Source organism: Drosophila virilis, chromosome 2, assembly GCF_030788295.1.
Source record: "Drosophila virilis strain 15010-1051.87 chromosome 2, Dvir_AGI_RSII-ME, whole genome shotgun sequence".
Lineage (NCBI taxonomy): Eukaryota > Metazoa > Arthropoda > Insecta > Diptera > Drosophilidae > Drosophila > Drosophila virilis.
The window spans coordinates 769,031-790,076 of NC_091544.1; the positions used below are offsets into that span (position 1 = coordinate 769,031).

At 39.1% G+C, this 21,046-nt stretch overlaps 2 protein-coding genes and 1 long non-coding RNA gene across 4 annotated transcripts; 2 read left to right on the top strand and 1 right to left on the bottom strand.

The window, feature by feature from the left end:
- Positions 1 to 55: 55 nt before the first annotated feature.
- On the bottom strand, positions 56 to 9,199 carry Mgat2 (alpha-1,6-mannosyl-glycoprotein 2-beta-N-acetylglucosaminyltransferase). Of its 2 annotated transcripts, XM_002058381.4 has the most exons (11): positions 8,629 to 9,199; positions 5,372 to 5,444; positions 5,167 to 5,295; positions 4,961 to 5,098; positions 4,705 to 4,907; positions 4,405 to 4,646; positions 4,204 to 4,349; positions 3,987 to 4,147; positions 2,503 to 2,874; positions 1,296 to 1,510; positions 56 to 1,241 (listed from the first exon to the last, which is right to left on the bottom strand). In XM_002058381.4, exons 2-11 carry the CDS (start codon positions 5,385 to 5,387, stop codon positions 1,019 to 1,021), a joined length of 1,845 nt encoding a protein of 614 aa, XP_002058417.1. In that variant the 5' UTR covers positions 5,388 to 5,444; positions 8,629 to 9,199; the 3' UTR covers positions 56 to 1,018. The 2 variants fall into 2 exon arrangements, with proteins under 2 accessions (XP_002058417.1, XP_015024866.1); XM_015169380.3 differs by lacking the exon at positions 2,503 to 2,874 and having other exon boundaries at positions 59 to 1,241; positions 8,629 to 9,195.
- On the top strand, positions 5,440 to 7,949 carry LOC116651827 (uncharacterized). Its single transcript, XR_004304826.2, has 3 exons — positions 5,440 to 5,806; positions 5,870 to 6,793; positions 7,635 to 7,949. It is a non-coding gene; the product is annotated as an uncharacterized lncRNA (long non-coding RNA).
- A 361-nt stretch (positions 9,200 to 9,560) lies between the features above and the next one.
- Positions 9,561 to 20,993, top strand: Past1 (putative achaete scute target 1). Its single transcript, XM_002058382.3, has 3 exons — positions 9,561 to 11,309; positions 19,767 to 19,940; positions 20,004 to 20,993. The coding sequence occupies exons 1-3, from the start codon at positions 10,085 to 10,087 to the stop codon at positions 20,207 to 20,209; spliced, it is 1,605 nt and encodes a 534-aa protein (XP_002058418.2). The 5' UTR covers positions 9,561 to 10,084; the 3' UTR covers positions 20,210 to 20,993.
- The last annotated feature ends 53 nt before the right edge of the window (positions 20,994 to 21,046 follow it).

Genomic DNA, 21,046 nt, shown 5'->3' on the forward strand with positions numbered 1-21,046 from the left:
TAGTTAAGATTTCTCGTTGGTTTTATCGAATCAAAAAGACTCTTTGATTGTATTTAATTAGCGTTTAATATATATTATTTTTCGTTCAGTTATAGTTGAAAACCTAATAGATAAAAGCGCCTTGGACTAACAGTTAAAATAACAAATTACGTACATAATCGTAATACTTATACATAAAGAGAACTTATGTGAAATCTATACAACAAAGGTTTTTACTATTTACATGCTTTACCCATATATCATAGACAATATCTATTGAAGAGTTTTACCATGTTATATTATCTGATTTCCATGCATGTCGGATTTAGTTTTATATTTATTATGACTAGTTTATGCGTTATGGTCTGTTACTAAACTTGACTTTGTTTCGGCACAATCTGGGGTTTCTTTTTTTTTGCTCAAAATATGTAAAGGTATAGATATATAGTAGAAATGTTCGTGATAGTTTAATGGGAACAGTTCGGTCTTTAACATTGGACGGAACCTAAACAATAAATGATATATATTGTATATATAGTATGAAATTTCATTCTGTTGCCTAGACAAATCTGACTAGAGGCTAAACTTAATTGTGCAGCATTTTATAATAAGTTCTCCTGTTCCGATTTTGTTTTTAAATATATATATATGTATAAAAAGTTGCATATAATGCACAATTTAGCGTTGATTGCGATTTCGAGTACTTTCAGATGTTATTGTTAGCTTAAAGAGTACTTTCGAGTATAATTCGAGTACTTTTATATGTTTCCTCTAGCTTAAAGAGTACTTTCGAGTATAATTCGAGTACTTTCATGTTTCCTCTAACTTAAGGACTTTCGAGTACTTTCAGATGCTGCTTTTAGCTTAGAGTACTTTCGAGTACTTTCAGATGTTGCATTTAGCCTAAAGAGTACTTTAGAGTATAATTCGGGCAGCTACTTAAAATGATGTTCTACGCAACTACAAGCTAATATATATATTAACTAGTTTAGCCATTTTTTGGCTTAGTTTTTTTTTTTTTTTTTTGGTTTTATCAGCTCTATCTCGTCGGCAACGACATGTTCAGGCAGAGCTCATGATCGCGCAAATCGCCCCAGCCGCCGTTGCCCTTGCGCAGCTTGGACTTCTTGATCAGGCTGGGCACCGTCATCATCAGAGAGCGCGGGAACAACTGATGCGAGTTGCGTGCAATGCGCAGCACATGCTGCACCTTGGAGATTACCTGATTGGACTCGCAGTTCTTGTTCTTGTGATGGACGCCGCTACAAAAGGATTGCATGAGCTCACATAAATCCTTATGAGGTTCAGGTACTCACCACTCGCCGATGTGGAAGACGCGCGGTCCCTTGACAATCATCGCGTGCAGCTTCCGCTGCAGGCACTGCTGGGACACGTGCTGCAGGGACCAATCCCAGTTGTAGTCGTCGTAGGTGCAAAAGTGTCGGGCGCAGCGCCGGATGCTCGTCCAGGTGGTGCGATTGAAGGCGAAGCCCATGTTGTGCTTGCTGCTAATCCAGGGCATTGACTCTACCTGGGAGGGCAAACAAAAACGCACATCAGTAATATTTACATCAGTTAAATTTGAAAGGGGGAAACAGCGAACAGTGGGACAAAATGGTTTGTAAGCATGCAAATTTTATAAAGTCATAAAACGAGCCAAGATAATCTAAAATATTACAAAATTTATCAAGATGAAGTTAAAAGTTTTCGATTTGTTGAGTTAAGGAAATAATTATTTTTGTTAGGCAACATGTCCTGCTAAATAGGCCCAATACACTGTACATCAGAGAGCAAAATAGCGCAGCGTTGCCAGACTTTAATGCGAGATGCATGGTGCATGTGACCCCTAATGAATGTAAGCAGTTAAATTTGCTTACAATTTAATTAGGTGAATTTGTGACGCAAAGAGTTCTTCTAGGCCAACTACACCGTACATCAGAGCGCGTACATTGCGTATACGTGTTAAACGCAGCGCATGTACACCTTGCTGTACAGTGCATTAAGCCTCTTATGAATTCTCATTTAAATTCGTGATTAAAAGTTTTAACGCTTTTTTTCTACCTTGCGATAGTCTTGGACGATGCTGTGCCTATCGAGCTTAACGGTACGTACGCGGGCGCGCAGCTGTGTGTTGCATGCGTTCGTGTGAGGGACGGGTGAAGACGATTGTAACGGTTTATCGGCATGCCAAAAGAGAGACAAAGAGAGAGAGAAAGACGCGTGCACACACACACACACACACAACATAAAGAGAAACAACAAGAACAGTAACGGTAAGTAAACAAAATAAAGCAACAACAACAACAATTACATGCGATACGCCAAAGCAGTTGGTTAGGGTATACGGGCGAGTAGCATGCCAACAAGTGTCATTTTGGGACACACTACAAAAGCAAATGAAAAAATTGAAAATAAAAAAAAACTGTGCTCTACTACGGCAATGATCGGAGGTGCTAGATTTTCTTTTATAAAATATGAAAGATATTTTTGTTGTATTTGTTATTTAAGTCGAGGGTGCGCTACCTTCTGATAGACGGAATACAATGACGGCAGGACATGATAGTTCCATGTTTGTGCACCATTTTTATTATTATTATTATTGTTATTGTAATTGCTATTGACATCATTTGTGTTGGATGCGGCGGTGACAGTGTTCATGTGGCTAGTTCTTTTATTGTTCATATTGTTTTTAATATTATTATTGTTGTTGTTATTTTTGTCGGCGTTAACGGTGTCGCCCACATAGACTTTGGCATTCTTTAATGAAGTGCTGGATGAGGAGGCAGGCAAGCTTCTACCGTTATTATTATTGTTATTACTGTAATTATTCTTCCTATTTGATCCTAATAGACTGTTTGACGAGATCAGCGAGGAAGCATACGATTTTTTGTTAGTCTGCACGAAGTAGAGAAGAACGCAGAAAGATATATGATTTTAGATACAAAAATGAACTGCAAATGCGCGAGTTGATGTGTGGAAAGATAAGAGATAAAAGCAAATAGTTAAATGGCATAACATACATATGTACAACATACATATTTATGGGCGTTACAGACAGATGTAAATATGTATGAACAGAGCTATGTATGTATGTATGTATGCATGTACGAGTATGTATGCAACTGTAAGATGTGTAAGTACGGTAAAAGCTCTATCGCATACTACCAATTGGAATTCGTCTAGTGTTTACCTGATGTAGCATCTCAAAAGTAATAACAGTCCCGTTTATTAGCCCACTGCCGTTTTAGCACAAGATAATCTATACTATTTCCAATTGAAACATGTTAAAGTAAAACTGATTTAGCTTATTGAACATCTCAGAACAGGTATAACAGCCCTGTTTATTGGCCAATTTGGTCGTTTTTAGCACTGTAGAAGCTGCACTATTTCCAATTGGAACGGTTAACGGTTAAACTTAAACGGAATTAGCTATTGAGAATCTCAATAGCAAATAATAACATCCCTGTTAATTGGCAACTTTGTCGCTTTCAGCACTGGTTTTAGTACTTTTTCGAAGCGGCAGTTGACAGCACTGAGATTAACGGACATTTCTATTCGTATAGCTTTGTTTTTCCAATTCTGTTTAAATTCTTCATTAACTATTATTGTTTAAAATACTGGACTTGTTTATAATTTGGCAGCATAAAATCTTTCAACAAACGCTTATATAAAATTTGATTAGATTCAAATAAAATTTTGAAATACTGAAATACACACTATAAAAATACAATTATGTTTATATGTTTTCCTTAGCGAGCTTTCACTGTAACCGAGTCAAGAACATGATCTATGTACTAAAAAGCCCTAGTGCTGATATGATGTACATTATACGTTCATGTTTAGGTAGGATGTGTTCGTTAATAACAATTAAATTGGCATAAGCGATTGACATTTGCTTTTGGTTAAAAAGACATTAATTAAATATGCTGTATTTGAAGCAGTTTTTTTCTCTTTTTGGACGACTAGGCGATTAACGAATATCTCAGCCAAGCAGTTGAGGATCTTACCTTGCTGTGGTACGTATAATAGTTGAATGTCTTTAGATAGGTGCCCAGCGAGAGGATGTTGCACTGCGGACACAGATCCTTGGTTCGCTGCTGCATCATGCCCAGCAGATAGAGAAAATCCTCGGCGACATAATGATCCTCCTCCAGGAACAAAACGAGACCTGCCAAAAGTACAAATATTAATGTTGTTTTCTTTCCAGGCGTGGCCTTGACTAACCCGTATGAAACCGAGTGACCTCCAGCTCGTTGAAGACGCGGTTCGATTTCCACCACCAATGATGCTTGGTCTGCGTGAACTTGGCCTCGCGATAATGGCCATAGAGATCCGGATACAATGCATTGTTGCAGTTGCTAATGAGAGCCCTAAAAGGATAATATATATTAATATAGATAAGACCTCTTGCTTAAATGCACTCACTGCTCCTTCTTGATGTTCCTGGGACAGTCGTTGGGATCGACGCCGGGATATTCGTGCGGATGCGTTTGCATAGAGTACGGATAGAATATCTGCAGCACCTTGCAGAAGTCGATCTGCTGCACCAGATCGTTGATGTCATCGTCGTAAAAATCGTGCGAGAACACCACCAAAGACTTGGAAATGTCGCGGGCCTGCGCCAGGCTGACAATCAGATGGCGCAGATAATTGATGCGCGTGTGCACCTGCGAGTAGGAAATGTTTCTAAAGCCAAGGAAACAAACAAAACACAAGTTCACCCACCTGCACGACAATTATCACAGAATCGTTTTGCAACGGCCCGAACGTGTCCTCGTTCAGCACCAACTGCAGCTCGTTGTATCTGACAATCTGACGCTTGATCTCCGAGATGTTGGGCGGCCGGTAAGCCTCAAAGTTGATTGTGGTTGCCGCCGCCGCAAAGCCAGAGTTGCTTAGCCCGGAGATGCTGCTGTTGAGTTGGAGCACTGCAGGAAAAATAGGAGCAGGAATAAATATCGAAAAAGCTGTCGATCCTCACCTGCTGCTGCCGCCGGCGCGCTGTGATTGCGCGTGTGTGGCGTCAGATATTTGTGAAGCGGAGCCGGCACCATGGACAATATGGCATCCGCCGAGTCATTGGCCAACGCATCGCTGAGCAGCGCATCTCGGCTGTCCACTGAGAAGGAAGTTAAGCAAAATTGTTTATTTAATATTGCCTTAATCATTTAACAATTTGTCTCTTACGATAGTTGAAATTGTGATACTGCAGCAGTCCGAAGATGCACAGCGCCAGGATGAAGACGCTGCGCATATAAAAATTATTGCGTTTGCGTCCCATTGCCCCCGTATTGGGCAGCGGTATCAGTACACGGCCTGCAATAAGTATTTTTAATTGTTGTGAAAAAAAAAAAAAATCAAAAAAAAAAAACCCTAAAGTGCCACGAATTACCTCTCATTTTCGACATTGTTTTGGTCCGAGTTGCTAGCAAATGCCTACTAGGCGAGCTCTTTTATAGCGCCATCTGAAAAAAGCACAATTGATAAGACATGTTGTTTATTGAGATAAACATGTACAGTGAAAGATCGCTGGAGTGAACTTCGACTTGACTTGTGATCTCGTGTAGAGGCTGCCCAAGTGGGACGTGGCCCGAAGTAACGTTAAGAAGGAGCTCCTATCGTTCCAGCTGCCTTCTAGGAGAAATAGATCGCTGAGGTGAACTTGAGGAGGATTTGCTCTACACGGAGTTGCACGACTGGGACGTAGCCCGAAGTCAATACCAAGAAGGAGCTACAATCATTCCAGCTTCCTTTTACTACTAGGAGAAATTAATTCCAATTAATTTGGGTTCCTATAGTCAGATTTCGGTTCTTCGGTGTAACTTGGGTAAGAAAAGCTCAGCTCCTCTTAATATTTAAATCAATTTTCTCTTACTTTTGTTGTGCCCAGATCCACGTATTTCCACGGACAGACTGACTGATCAGCTTGTCGTACGGATCGAGTGTATATATATATTTTGTATGCCCTGCATGTTACATACATTTTTACACAAACAATACGCCCTTTTATCTATTTTTAGTGAGCTCATTGCAGAAAAATCTTATCATTTTTAATGGAATTGAAAACTAATTATTTGAAATGTTTTATTTATCGTGTTGCGCATTTCTAAATAATTGCAATTTGCTTTTTACGGCTGCAAATGGAAACGGAAAACTGCCAACGCAATTCGCCAATTCTCAAGAGGCTTTGGATTATATAGAAGCTTGCGCAAAATGCACTCGTAAAACGTTAAATGTGAGCACAGTTCCGAGCGGGGCTTCGTTTGGAGTCTCGAGCTGGAGGCAGCACTTGGAACTCGGCCGGTGGATGGGCGAGTACCCTGAGCACAATGGAACCGTAGGGGGCGGGGGGCACCACATCGGCCTCCTAGCGACACGTAGCCATTGCGTGTGTTGTCATTAGGCCCCCGGCGGGGGATTACCCGCCCATCTGTTCGCCCGACTCGACTTGTAATGTGGGCGATCGCGCGGCCTCGCATAAATTGGCATAAAAATAGAATATATTTGGCGAGTGCGCTGTCTGACAAAAAATTATTTCATTTCTTAGCAGTTGTCAAATAGAAAAGAATCTAGTTGCCGTTAAGACGAAAAAATTTAGCTTTAGTCATATAAGTATATATAATAATATTATGTATCGACCTAAAAATCGTTTTCAAAATATTTTCTCTTTAATTTGACATGTGAGACGTTTCAAATTTTTCGCAAAATCCGCCCTTTTAAGCGAAAATGCGGGTCAACGAGGTTTTTCGTTTTGTCTTCGACTTATTTTCAACTCCACGCAGCTTTTACTGCAAATTAAGATATACTTCTAGAGGTATATATACGCATATCTATATAGTATGCTATTACATATATTTAAAATGAAAATGTGGAAAATAGCGGAAAACGATTTTTTTCATCCTATAGAATGGAACACAACATTCAATCAATCTGAACTTTTTTATACCCTGAACCCATTAAAAATGGCTATAAGGGTATATTGTTTTTGTGCGAGATCCAAATGTATGTAACAGGCAGAAGGAAGCATTTTCGACCCCATAAAGTATATATATTCTTGATCAGCATCAATAGACGAGTCGATCTAGCCATGTCCGTCTGTCTGTCTGTCCGTCCGTCCGTATGTATGAACGCAAGAATCTCAGAACCTATAAGAGCTAGAGACATTGCCCAAAAAACAGAATACCGATATCGATTCTTATCGATTGCTTGGAAACGGAGTAAGTTATCGATTATCGGAAACAAACTCGATCTGTGCAGTCACTAGGACAACCTATATCTAAAATTTCAAGTCGAGTCTTTCTATTGCGTTAGATTCTGCAGGAGCTCTTGCATTATCGTTTCAAAACGATATAATTCCGCTCGGTTTTTAGAGCGGCGAAGTTATGTCGTTCTGACACGACATTATCGCTTCTACAAAGATTTTACATTGTTTGAGCTTGTCACACAATTAAGTAATAATTAATATTCCTGCAATCGAATTTTATAATATTTTGTCGATAAGTGTGCGCCCCAAAGCCCAAATCGAAGCAGATGATAATATATATTTAATCACGCCCCTTATATCTTATCCCTATATCTAGAGACCATTAAATAAATCACAAAAGTGGCATTAAAAATGCGTTTGCTCATTAACAATGAACTCTAATTGATTTCAGCGCCTGGCACGCCCCTTTAATGTCATGGCAACATTATATGCTAGAAATGACAAAACATTCCAAGTATTTTCGGTTAATGAGAGAAGCGAATTTCCATAAATAAATAGAGCAGGGTGCAAGTGGACTTGAGGCAACTCGCCCCGGAAAAGGCCTCGCGTTTGACTTTGAATTTGAACTTTAGACATCGATTAAAGATTAAAGCAAGTGAAAGATATTTAGTTCGAAGTGACCGACTAAGAAACACTGTGTAACCAGTTTTTTTAAAGACATATATATGTTTAATAAATAAAAATAAATTTACTCGGACGACGATTTTTCGCAAATTTCCCATGAAGTACTTAAGTAGAGTTTTGAAAGTGAGTTTAAGTCCGATCGAATGGTAAACAAAAAGTTTCTTGCAAACGTTTTTCGCAATTTTGCCATACTTGCGGGTGGAATTTTCGGATACATCGTCTTAATGTGCACCTACATCACATAAGGTAACTACAGTGCAAATTTCAGCTTCCTAGCTCTTACAGTTTGGGCTGTGCGTTGATCATCAATCAGACAATAAGTCAGTCAAGCATTCAGTCAGTCAGTCGGGACAAACAGCTTCATCTAACTTACATCATAATGTAGACCAGTAAAGCCGTATCTACGTCCGCTTGTTACAAACAGACATGCAAATCAACATGCCCTATGCTGCACATATTTTTAAAGGGTATAAAGCAGGCAAAAAATACGCGATAGTGCAGGCGTACTCAAAGAAATCGGACGTTGCGCTCGAAGGCGTCGTCAAGGGGAGGACAAGTGTAAATTCAGGTGAAACAGGTATGGTATTATTTATTTATTTATTTACTGTTTGGCTGTTACGAAATCCGAGCGACATACAAAACGGCCAAAATGGTCACACAAAAGGCAAACAACAAAAACAATAACAAAAAACTGTTGTTGTTCGCATTTTCGTGCTAATTTATTGAGAATAAATGTTAAGTGTTAGGTAGATTTGGTTTACCTTTGGCTAAATTTGCAAGTGCGCAATGTTTTCGTTTCTGCCTCCGCCTCGTCTGTGCTCCGCATTGTTGGTCAATCGATTTTTCTCAGACGCCCCAAGTCCAGTTAATCTCTAACGGCAACATTTGAATTGTTGCTGCCGCCTCGTTGTTCTTGTTCTTGTTGTTGTCGTTGCGTAGTCAATTTGTAGCATTTTGCAACAGTTCGTCAATTGGTTAATTACTTAAAACGCGTTTGTTGTTGTTGTTGTTGTTGAGCTGCTGCGCGCCTTGCGGCTGAGATTCGTGCAATTTCTATACACACACATGCATACATACATGCTGGCAGCTGCGGTAACACACACACACACACACAGCACACACTCATACGGGCATATTTTCGGCGCTTATCTCATTGCTTCATCTCACTTTTGATAAGGCCAATGCGTTTTATACAAATTATCTATTCACTTTTCATATATTATCACATCAGTTTTCGCTTTCTTTTGGAATATGGCAACAAATTTCACCGATGTTCGACCGCTGCTCGCAAATGTATCTTACGGTGCGCTCCCACAACTGAAAGTCAAAACGAAACAGCTGGCCTGTCTAGAGAATGGTACGCTGCTCATCGCAAATAGAGTGACCATATTTGTGGTGAATTCATTTGCTATCGGTTTCTATCGAGTACACTTCTGTTAACGTGCTGTTAAGTTCGGCTAAAATTTGAGATGTAAATAAATAATATACATTTTTATCAAATGTTGTTAACAAAACAAAAAAATGGTTCCATTTTGATATAGTTATGCGCATTTGAAGTCGTGCAAGTTTACGGGCAAACACAAACTATTTGATTGCTTAGAGCCCAATTCGAATTGTAGCTTGTAGTAATAAGTTGACTGTCAAGCTGTCAAAGTGATTGTATTTTTGAAATTTTCTCTCATCAGTTTGTCAAATTGTTAAGCCTTTTCTAGTTTTAATTGAATTTAATTAGGTAATTTGTGGAAATTTCGAGTGAGAACAGTTATAGACGGTGGTGATGATAATTTTAATCGCGCGCAAATAATATGCCACCCTGGACATATATCGCATGCAGTATCGGCCTATCGGTGCGACAAATCGATAGACACATCAGTTCACTTGGATTTGGAATTGCAGCCTTGGTGTCTGTCGCTTTGCACCAACATTTTTTTATTCCAAAAATATACGTACGCGCGTGAATCATACGCGACGTCTCGACTCACGACACGCACAGTAAAAATCGAGTGTACATAGTATATATTATATCTATATATATATATATACAAAATATTCATTTATTGAATTTTTGTATTACACGTATACGAGAATTTATTTAATAGCGCCTTGACGTCGTTGCAGTAATTGCCGCCCCGCACCGCGTCCCTCGCCCCCGCGCCGACTGAGTGTGTTACTAAAAAATTGTATTAATAGTTGTGTTCCATCTGTGTTCAGTTGAAAATGTTTAGTTTTTTGAAGCGCGAGACTAAAAACCAAGAGGTTGTCGAGAACGTCATCGGCGAGCTGAAAAAGATTTATCGCAGCAAACTGTTGCCCCTTGAGGAGCACTATCAGTTCCATGACTTTCACTCGCCCAAACTGGAGGATCCGGATTTCGATGCCAAGCCCATGATACTGCTGGTGGGCCAGTATTCGACAGGCAAGACGACCTTCATACGCTACCTGCTGGAGCGAGATTTTCCCGGCATACGCATCGGGCCGGAGCCCACGACAGATCGCTTCATTGCCGTCATGTATGATGACAAGGAGGGCGTGATACCCGGCAATGCGCTGGTCGTGGATCCCAAGAAACAGTTCCGGCCGCTGTCCAAGTATGGCAACGCATTTCTGAATCGATTCCAATGCTCGACTGTGGCATCGCCCGTGCTGAACGCCATTTCGATTGTGGACACGCCCGGCATCCTCTCCGGCGAGAAGCAGCGCATTGATCGCGGCTACGATTTCACGGGCGTGCTGGAATGGTTTGCGGAACGCGTGGATCGCATCATTCTGCTGTTCGATGCACACAAGCTGGACATATCCGATGAGTTCCGGCGTTCAATTGAGGCGCTTAAGGGCCACGACGACAAGATACGCATCATACTGAACAAGGCCGATATGATCGATCATCAGCAGCTGATGCGGGTCTATGGCGCGCTGATGTGGTCGCTGGGCAAGGTGCTGCAGACGCCGGAAGTGGCGCGCGTCTATATTGGCAGTTTCTGGGATCAGCCGCTGCGCTTCGATGCTAATCGCCGGCTCTTCGAGGATGAGGAGCAGGATCTGTTCCGGGATCTACAATCGCTGCCACGCAATGCCGCTCTGCGCAAGCTGAACGATCTGATCAAGCGGGCGCGCCTGGCCAAGGTGCATGCGTTTATCATTGCCGAGCTGCGCAAGGATATGCCCTCTGTGTTTGGAAAGGATAGCAAAAAGAAGGATCTGATCAAGAATCTTGGCCAGGTGTACGATCGCATTCAGCGCGAGCACTCCATATCGCCGGGCGATTTCCCAGATATTAAAAAAATGCAGGAGGTGCTGCAGCATCAGGACTTTACCAAGTTCCATTCGCTGAAGCCGCATCTGCTCGACATTGTGGACAACATGTTGGCCAAGGACATTGCGCGTCTCATGGAAATGATACCGCAAGAGGAGATGACCCTCGTCCAAGACCCAATCGTCAAGGGTAAGTCATCCCAGCCCATCCAATAATCTTAACCCAATTCTTGTGGTTCCAAGTGAAATTCCTTGCTCGGCTTATCGAAACCTGCCTCGCACCTGGTCACCCTGTCGCTTGTCCACAATTAATCGAGCACAATTAATCGATAAACACTTTCGATACGAACCTTTTTTTTCAGCACTTTGCACTTTGCTCTGTGTATCCGTTTCTAATTTAAGCTTTTCGCGACTTGAAAAAAAAAAACATTATAAACGCCCAGATTCATTTTTTTTGTCCGCTTCTCAGCATAGGTCACATCATGCGTGCATTTATCGCTTATCGATAAATACGAGAAAGCATACCAAGCCTGAGTTTTTCCTTGCTACGATATTGAATTATTGACGTATAAACGTTGGTATATTTTTTTTTTACTTTGGCTATTGCCTGAATTTCTTTAGTTGAGCTTTTTCAGTCTGCGCGCGCGCAAATGCTGCAAATAAAATAAAATCAAAAACAAACCAAGTTGACCCAGTTAGTAAATAGTCATGCCAAATTGTGGAAAACAAGTTTGTTGCTAGCACACACACACATACTCACACCGAGATAGATCACTGAGTGTATCTAATGGATGCAGCAATTACAATTTAACTGCTTAGCGGCGCATGCAGGTACAAATGAAAGCTAAAGGAGCTGTATTTGGGCATTTCCACTCACATAGATAGCTATACATAAGCTGATTGACTGATTGACTGAATGACTGAGTTACTGATTGACGATGCACTGATTGAAAAAAAGCTACATTAGCTGTACTTGGGCATTAACTCATAAGTTCAAATTCTAATTCAATGACTGACTGATTGATTGACTGAGTTACTGATTGACGCACAGATTGTACCGTAAAGCGGTGAACCCTAAATTTCTTACAAGGTTTTGGGAAAAACCTGGTGTAAGTTTGGAAGATGCAAATTCATTTAGAGCTTCCTTTAAACATGATGAAATTTCTAACAGAGACTTGGGAAAAGTCTGGTATAAGTTTAGAAAAGGAGCTTTCTTTAAGACTAATAATATCCATAATCCATTACAATATCCATTATATAATTATTATTATCAATAATACCCTCAGTTCTGAGGTCGTTTGAGCAAAAGTTCGTGTTAAATTTAATGAATAATACTTCTCCCGGGCTAAGCCGGGTATTGCCCGTTGTGCCTGAAATATTTAATTGAACAAATCGTCTTCCAGCTTCCTCTTTTCGCACTTATGTAATGTGCTGGCCGCATATATATTATATATATACGTGTAGCACAGATATTCTATCTCTCTATATAGTATTTGCTACGTAAACAGTGCGATAAGAAGCCCTCGCTGATAACAGGTTGCCCGCGAGCACACACATCGTGCTCCATGTGCCAGACGCTAGACGCACTTTTTATTATTTTTTTGGCAAAGATTATGTGTGCAACCCGGCGGAGTTCGAGTAAATAGTCGTAGGACGTGCCGGCGTTAGGGTAACGGTAACATATTTCTCTCATATCTAGCTCAAATATTGTAAATGCTTGATAAGCTACAAGTTTTGTACTTGTCAAGGGGCGGACAAATACTACGCCCGGGGCGTGGCCCCACGACTATGTATGCGGGTTAATTATTTGCTTATTATCGAACTTGGTCGCCGTCATCGTGTCCGAGTGATAACAAGTATCGAACCGCATTGTTCGGCATGATGTAAGCAGAGAAAAAAAACTGAAAAGAAAAACGTCAAAGTCATGACTCACGTTTAAGGCGAAACGGGGAATGGCAGCCCAGAGGGCAGCCCCTCGGTACAGTTAGACAATATATATATATATATATATATATATATATAGTATAGTATAGTAAATATATGTATTTTACAGTCCAGCGACCAGCATAAAGCTGCGCTGGCCATAGACGCATCCAGATTCAGGCCAGCCGACCATGACGACGAGCACGCATTGACCAAACAATCTAAACAGTTTAATTCGATAGAAAAAGTTAGCAGTAATAATGCTAGACTTCGAGATACCCAGCACTGACAAAAAACTACATGTTTATATATCAAAGTAGCTTAAAAAAAAGGCTAAGCTAAAACGAGAATTTCAATAATAATAAAGAAAATTATCAAGAATTTTATACTCAAATGATTGCAACACAATTTTCTTAATTTGAGATCGTAACTCTTATTTAAAGAACTTTTTTTTATGAGGCTTGAATACACTGCTTGAACAAAGAAATGTTTAACTTTCATTCGCTTTTGGCTTTTGGCTTATGTTTAGCAACAAAATCCTTGTTAAAATTGCTTTTTACTGAATTCAAGACTTATTTAATTGATTTGTAAAATTTAATGTTAAAATAAAAACAATTTTTACTTAATTTAAGTCTTCGAAAATTGATTTACTGAATTCAAGACTTTGTTTCATTATTTGTAAAATTTAGTTTTAAAACAAGAAAGATTTTCACTTAATTAAAGTCTTCAAATTATTAAGTGTATTTTGAATTTTAGGAAAAAAGCGTCATGAAACATTGTTTTTACTTTTTACTGAATTCGAGATTTATTTTTCTTGATTTGAAAAATTCAGTTTTGAAATTAGAATGATTTTAGTCTTCGAACATTTAATGTATTTTGACTTTTAAGAATAAAACGTAGTGAATTCTATTCGTGTTAAAATGTAGGCGTAATTTTTTTGCTCAGTGTACTCGAGAGCCCTCTTAAAGCAGCTTCCGCTTGGCTTGCGAGGCATTAATAATTGCATTGGCTCCATAAATACTCTACAGATGTGTTATGTACATGAAAGCGATATATAATTGTCGCTTAAATTATAATCTCTGACGTTCTCTTTGTGTGACCCATTGTTAGTTATTTGTTCGACTTTGGTTGAGTTTGAGGTTGAGATCAAGGTTCCACTTACAAGTCCGACGCTTACCTTAGCACCTGTTCATTTTCCAGCCAATAAATTGTTTATTGCCGCAGCTCTTATTAAATATGTAGGCCAAGTCAACTGACTGTTTTTGTTTGTTGTGGCTATCTCGGCTTGTCGCGTTGCCAGGCTCCTCCATGAGAATAGATATGAAACTAAGCCTATTTCTAGATAAAAATCAATGCTATGTGCGAACCTCAAGAACTCTTAAATGAAAACATAGACAGGAAAAATAAACTGCAGTCATTTTCAAGCTGTCGCAGATTTAATACACTAATAGCTTGATTACACTATGCTCAACAAATTTTCACATTTTGCGGTTCTGTTGTCCGTTGTCGTTAAAATGTGAGTGGCAAATATATCTTACATATTTAATATATACTCCCAGCTGCCTAGCTAAAACGCTTTTGTAGTTTAATTTCAATTGATTCGATGCGGAAGAAAAAGATTAGATATTGTATAAAATAGTAGTCATCTTAATGACAAACTGATTATACCCTATGGCAAGGTATGCATATTCAACTAATCTGTCCCATGCTAGAGGCGTTGCCCGCGCCTGTTTTTAGCGCTGTTCTAATTTTCAGCAACAAAGAACTCGCCCTGTTATCAGTTCAGAGCTTCAAAGCGAAACATATGAGCGAAGAGTAAATAGAATATTATTAAGTAATATTTATGCCACATGACGGCTTTTTTTCTGTCGTTTCATGACAACGTTTCAAAGGCAAATAAAGAAGAAGCAAATGCTTAAAAGAATCAGTGTGCCCAGTTATGCTTATGAAGATTATATATAGTCTTTAATTGAATATACAAAAGATCAAATATATATACAAAGAAAGAACTTGTGAGATTAAAAATAATTATTACCTAATAAGTGAATCACGTTGGGTAAATAAAAACGCGGAAGATGACATAAAATATTCTATAAAATATGTATAGCCGAAAGCTGTATGCTCTATCAGAGCATTTTATTCATTATAAGGGCTGGCTGTTTGATCTGATTTAGTATATATATATAGATCCACTATAAGTATGACAGCAAAGAAAGTGGGTCTCTAGTTTTCAGTTTTTATTTCGGAAGAATGCGAGAGGTATCTAGTTTTCTTTGTTTGGAAGAATAGGGGAGGTTTCTGGATTTTCATTTTTTGGGAGAATGGTGGAGCTATTTAAAGATTGAAAAGTTCTGTGTATTATTTAGCCTTAATATGATAATAATTTAGTGTAAGAATATTTGAAAATCTCCAAATTATGGAGAGATATATATAATTTCATATAGATCAATATAAATTATTTATTATATGGATCGATATTATGGAAATAGAAGCAGACCGATATCCTGCTCAGAAATAACATAAAAGGGCAGCAGAAAATCTCAAAAAAATTGACATTTGCTAATTTTTAGTAGTTAATTTGACAAGTTATCAAACATATTCATTTATCTAAAAGAATATACTTATGTATGTGTATTTAGGTGACAACTTATTCAAGCTAGATAAGTGAGTAGATAATATAAGTTATAATAGCATTTGCCTTGCCAGTCTCAGGCATAAATATATTCAAATTGAACAAACGCAGTCTCCGAGGCACAAGTCAAGCTCAATTCATGCGCTAAGCTCTTGGGAAAGGCAGCTCTTAAGACGAGCCAAGCCCAATTGCAACCCATTCTAATTCCAATTCGCATTCAAATTCCAATTGGAATTGCAATGCCTCTCGCCGGGCAACCTGATTCCGCCGCGTATCAATTTGTGGGCCGCACGGCGCCGACATGCCGCGTGTGCCATTAAGTGGCCCCATCCTGAAATGGAAATTGAAATAGATATAGAAATTGAGAGCCAAGTCTCGGGCGACTGGCATTTGCCATTTGGCATGGACTTGCACTAAGCGCAGGAAGAAAGCATTTATTTGATGATCTCCAGTCTCTTAAATGATTACACATTTGCCTCTTGCCCACTTGACTGGCGCATTTTGCCAGGCCTTGCCAAAGTATTATCTTTTTATTATTTATTTTAAATAGTTTTATTTTAAATTTCGCCCAAAAATTCCAGCCCAATTTGCAAGCGATCGCAACTGATGTCATCCGATCACTTTTCTCGTATGCGTCATGCCTGGCCGCAAAGTCTTCCCTGGTTCGGGCAATCAAATTACGTCGATTTTGCAGTCGGGCGTGACCGACTGTGGGTATACCCTGTATCAAACGCCAAGCTGCCTTTACAAACATACCTATGTCTCAAAATCGATATTTATCGATAGTATGAAATTGCAAGGACCTATTGAAATTGTATTTACCTAATATCCATTGCCATTGCTGCCGTGACTTTACTTTTCTAACCGGCTATGCTTCTTCTTTCCGTGGCCAAGAAAAAATTCCATGATATGATATCGATTTTCATCGAAAAATCGAAAGGGCATATCGATCATATCGACATATCGGTATCGAAAATTATATAAAGATTGGAATACCATTCATATCGTTTTCTTTAAATATCAAGTACATTTAAATTTTGATATATATTTTATATTAAGTAAATTGATCTTAAAGTTGACAGATTAAAAAAGTTTCACTCTCCCAAAGTTATATTTTACAAGATTTAGGGCTGTAACCGAAATATTCATTTTTTTATTTGGAAATTACGAGACTTAAAAAATGTCATGTTCATCTTGGTCTATTTAGGCACAGTTTGTACAGGTTTTAAGCACTGCAACAAACTAGTTGATATAGTCGTACACTCCTATCTTGAAGAGTATAAAGAAACTTCACTTATGCAGGCAACAAGTGAATGAACTTGCCGTTTAAAATTATCCCAGAGCAGGAGGAAGAGTGAGTTGCAGGGGGTATTCACTGCCAAAAGATACCCCCCAAAAGAATGTGCTGATAGTGCGCCGATGTGAATAACAAGCAGAGAACAGAGAGCTGAGCAGAGCGGAAAATCAAAGTCAAGAACGCGTGAAATGTTGATTTGTGTCGAATGTGGCTCGAGTGTGTGCATGTATTTTCGACTTTGTTTTGTTTTTCCTCCTTTTATTGTTGATTGTGTTGCTGTCTGTCGATTTTCCGATTTATTTTTGAGAATGTATTGGTGCATTTCCGTTTTATTTTTTTGTGTTTAAAATAAGCTATTTTCTCTGGAGATGCCGAGTGCAGGGTGCCTCAAGAGGTCATTGATAGCCAAAGTTTTAATAAAAGTAATTGATCTATAGGCGGATAAATTGGGCTACCTCTTATGCTTCGATATGGGTGCTATACATTTGCTCAAAATTGTTATCTCATTTGTTAGCGTGTAGAAAATTTAAACTTTAAAGTTGAAAAACGTCGATTTTGGAGAAAATCGATATTTTCGATTGTTTTTAAGTATCGATAGTATCGTATAGATAGTATCAATAAGTAAATAATTGGAAGACATTGTTTTTATTAACTAATTTATTATTTTCCCTAAAAATAATTCACATTTTCAATACAATTCATGTGAGATCATGCTAAGATTAAAATTTGTTAAAGTTTTTGCGATCTGAAATTATTTGACCAGCTTTGCTAAATGTTCTCTTTGATACATTCGTTTGGTTTCTCAAAATATTGCCTTAAAACTGTGCAAGAAAAGGCCAAAATAAAAGGTATTTCATTGAAATTTATTTTACTTGTCGCTTTCTTGGGCTCAAAAAGTTTTAGAGCTGGCAATACATCGATGCTTCTAAAAAACTCATCGATAGTTCTTAAAAAACAATATACATTCCAACTCTAGTAATATACATTCCAAGCCAAGCAAATCAAGTTGAGATATTTTTAAATGTATTCTCTAACTGATCAAGAACTGGCAAGAGTATCACAAGACTTGAATGTGGAATTGAAGCGTTGAAGCGTTGCGAATCTAAAACTCCAATTCGATCAATTCTTTATTTGCAGATCTAGTTTTTTCCAGAGTGTTCGTGTTTGTAAGGGTATTTAAACTTCGGCACACGCCTGAACTCTGTTCTGTATTGTTCTATAGAGCTCACAGCAAATTGTCACAGATTGTTGCTTAAAGCAAAAGCATCATTTCCACACGTTCCCGGACAAGTTTTTAGTTTTTTGCTTTATCTCCAGTTTTATCAAGCCTAAACGTACATACATATATACGTACTCTTATTAGACACACCTGTGCAATATCACGAATGTTTAGCAATATGTCGCTAAAAAGTGAGCTGCTCTTCTTCAGTTGGCCAATTCTTTTTAGTTTTTTGACAATGGCACACTAATTTTTTTTATGTGTTTTTCTGTACATTTCCAAATGTGCGTCAAAAGATGGTTTGAATGCTTTGTCACGCTCTCGCACTAGAATCTCTCTCTCTCTCTCTCTCTCTCTCTCTCGTTCGCCTTTGCTAATTTCTTTTTTGTATCGCAGAAGAGGAGCAGGCGGAGGCGCAGGCGGAGTTCGTTGTGTCCGAGGAGGAGGAGCCGCAGGTTCTGACCCCCGGCACACAGAGCGCTCAGTTTGCGGAGCGCTTCGATCGCTGGCTGCAGAACCTGCGCCAGCAACAGCTCCGGCTGTTCACCAGCTGCACTAGTAGGGTAGGCAATGTCGCCAATGACCACACTGAAATCGAACCCGTGACCGAAACAGACAACAGCCAAATTGTTACAACGCCAACCGCCGCGTCTCCAATCCAACCCGATCCCAAACTCGATTCCCCGCCAGAGCCGGCCATTGATGTAAGCAAGCACATAACTATTTCTCGAACTCGCCATTGCAAAAAATATAAATTGAATCCAAGTGGCAGGCAACTATTAAAAACTCCAAAGGAACTGTTTGCTTCGGCTGGCCGAAGATACAATGCCCTGTAAGAAGTGGAACCTAAATGTGATTATATGGCTTTTTAGTCGATCCTTCAGTTATTATATTATATAGCAGTCCGTCTCAATACGTGTTTTACTATGTAAGAAGGGATTAGTGAAGCTTTTGAGTGCTAAGCTTGAGCGGAATATCTAGATAAACTTATGATTTTGAAAGCCTCCCTATTTGTGGAGGTCTATAATAAAGTATAGTCCGTTGTTGATTAAGTTTGGATTAAGATATTTTGATAAAGCAAAAATGTTGTGCATAGAGGAATTAAACTTTCGGCTCACCATTCCGATCCGGCTGATTTTGGAATATGCAACAGAAGAGCTGTCGTAAAGACCGAAAGACTCCGAATATAAATATGTCATGAAAATCAACTGCTCTGCAAAACAGTTCCAGTAGCCACACGCAGCGGCAAGCTGCACTCGATCTCCGGAGCACTCGTTTGCCTCGTTTAGTATGCGCCTGCACTTGAAGCAGGCGCTGCCCAAAGTACGTACTTAAGTCGGTCGCCAGACAGACGGAGCTGGTCACGATGGGGCGGCGACAACGTCAATTGGAGCCTAAACGAGCTGAAGGTTTTTAATTGCGCAAAATTGAATGTGTGTGTTCGTGCACCGAGAAGCCACCTAGATTAGATGCTTAATTAAAATATATGCACGCGTTTGTGTTGCTTGACCCGAGACACAGAACCGTAATCGATTCGAACGGTAACTGAACTGATTGCATTTGTAATTTCTTGCAGGAGGCGCCTTCGAGGGCGTCATCGACGACAATGTCTCGCCGTTCGGTTACATGAAGGGCGAGGGAATCGATGCCGGCTGCGGCGAGCACGAATGGATATGCAACAAGGATAAGCCGCGCACAGATGCCATCTTCAACGGGCTGGGACCGGTAGATGGCAAAATCTCCGGCTCAAGTGAGTACTGGCAAATATATATTCTGAAAGTGTAATAATTTACCCAACTATTCGTAATTGCAGCTGCCAAGCAGGAGCTCATCAAATCAAAACTGCCCAACTCTGTGCTTAGCAAAATCTGGAAATTGTCCGACATTGATTGCGATGGTTTCCTCGACATTGATGAATTTGCGCTGGCCTTGCACCTAATCAATGTCAAGCTGGACGGCTGTGAGCTGCCCAATGCGCTGCCGGAGCACTTGGTGCCGCCGTCGAAGCGTTTCGCCTAATCCTCGGGAATTCATACAGAATATCGCACACCCTTCCCTATACAAAAGACGGAATTCTGTCGGCAAATCCTATGCTGCACTCGTGTTTTCATGTTTTGTTTCGTTTCGCAGAAATTGTCTTTTTATATGTACTTTATTTGTCTATAAAATTGCTAAACTGGGTATTTTAACATCCAGCAAAGCATTGTGGCATAAAACTTTAAAAATATCAGAGAAAAAAATCAAGCATGCATAAATTCATAGAATTTACACAAGAAATATTTTTGGATAACAATCAATTTTAAATTGTACAGCGAGCAGGAATTAATAATATAAAAAACTAGCTAGTGGAATTATACAAAATGAAAAGAATTCAGTCCGCCTAAAAAAAACCGACGTCAAATGTTGATTTAAGAGAAAAGTACATAATAATCACTTGTTCAATGATATAATATAATAATGATAATGAAAAAGGCACTAAATAAAAACGTATACAATATGTAGGCTTAAATATGTTTATGCCCTTTAAAGAAGTTTGCCTAAAACTGAACCACTTTTGATATACATATTTTATATATAGATATATACAAACATACACATATTGAAGTTGGTCGAAAGTGAAATATTTATTTGCAATCATGTTTAATTTATCCATGCAATGAGAATTGTGCAATTGTTGGTTTAGTAGTGCAATTAAATACCTTTGCGTCTTATTTAGTGAATTCGTGAATAATAATTAATGTGAAATGAAAATTACTTTAAAAAGTATGTAAATTACGAATAAAATGAATAATTTTGAAAATTACCGGTTAACGTGCACAATATCTGGTCACATTGCGTTGAGTAAAACGCCAAGTT

What these genes read in the sequence shown, in the direction of transcription:
- Mgat2 (XM_002058381.4), bottom strand. An exon ending in GTATCACAATTTCAACTATC is followed by an intron (nt 5,099 to 5,166) that starts GTAAGAGACAAA and finishes CTTCCTTCTCAG; the next exon opens with TGGACAGCCGAGATGCGCTG. An exon ending in AGGAACATCAAGAAGGAGCA is followed by an intron (nt 4,350 to 4,404) that starts GTGAGTGCATTT and finishes TTATCCTTTTAG; the next exon opens with GGCTCTCATTAGCAACTGCA.
- Past1 (XM_002058382.3), top strand. Translation starts at nt 10,085, where the DNA reads ATGTTTAGTTTTTTGAAGCGCGAGACTAAAAACCAAGAGGTTGTCGAG. An exon ending in CCAAGACCCAATCGTCAAGG is followed by an intron (nt 11,310 to 19,766) that starts GTAAGTCATCCC and finishes AATTTCTTGCAG; the next exon opens with GAGGCGCCTTCGAGGGCGTC. An exon ending in TGGCAAAATCTCCGGCTCAA is followed by an intron (nt 19,941 to 20,003) that starts GTGAGTACTGGC and finishes TCGTAATTGCAG; the next exon opens with CTGCCAAGCAGGAGCTCATC.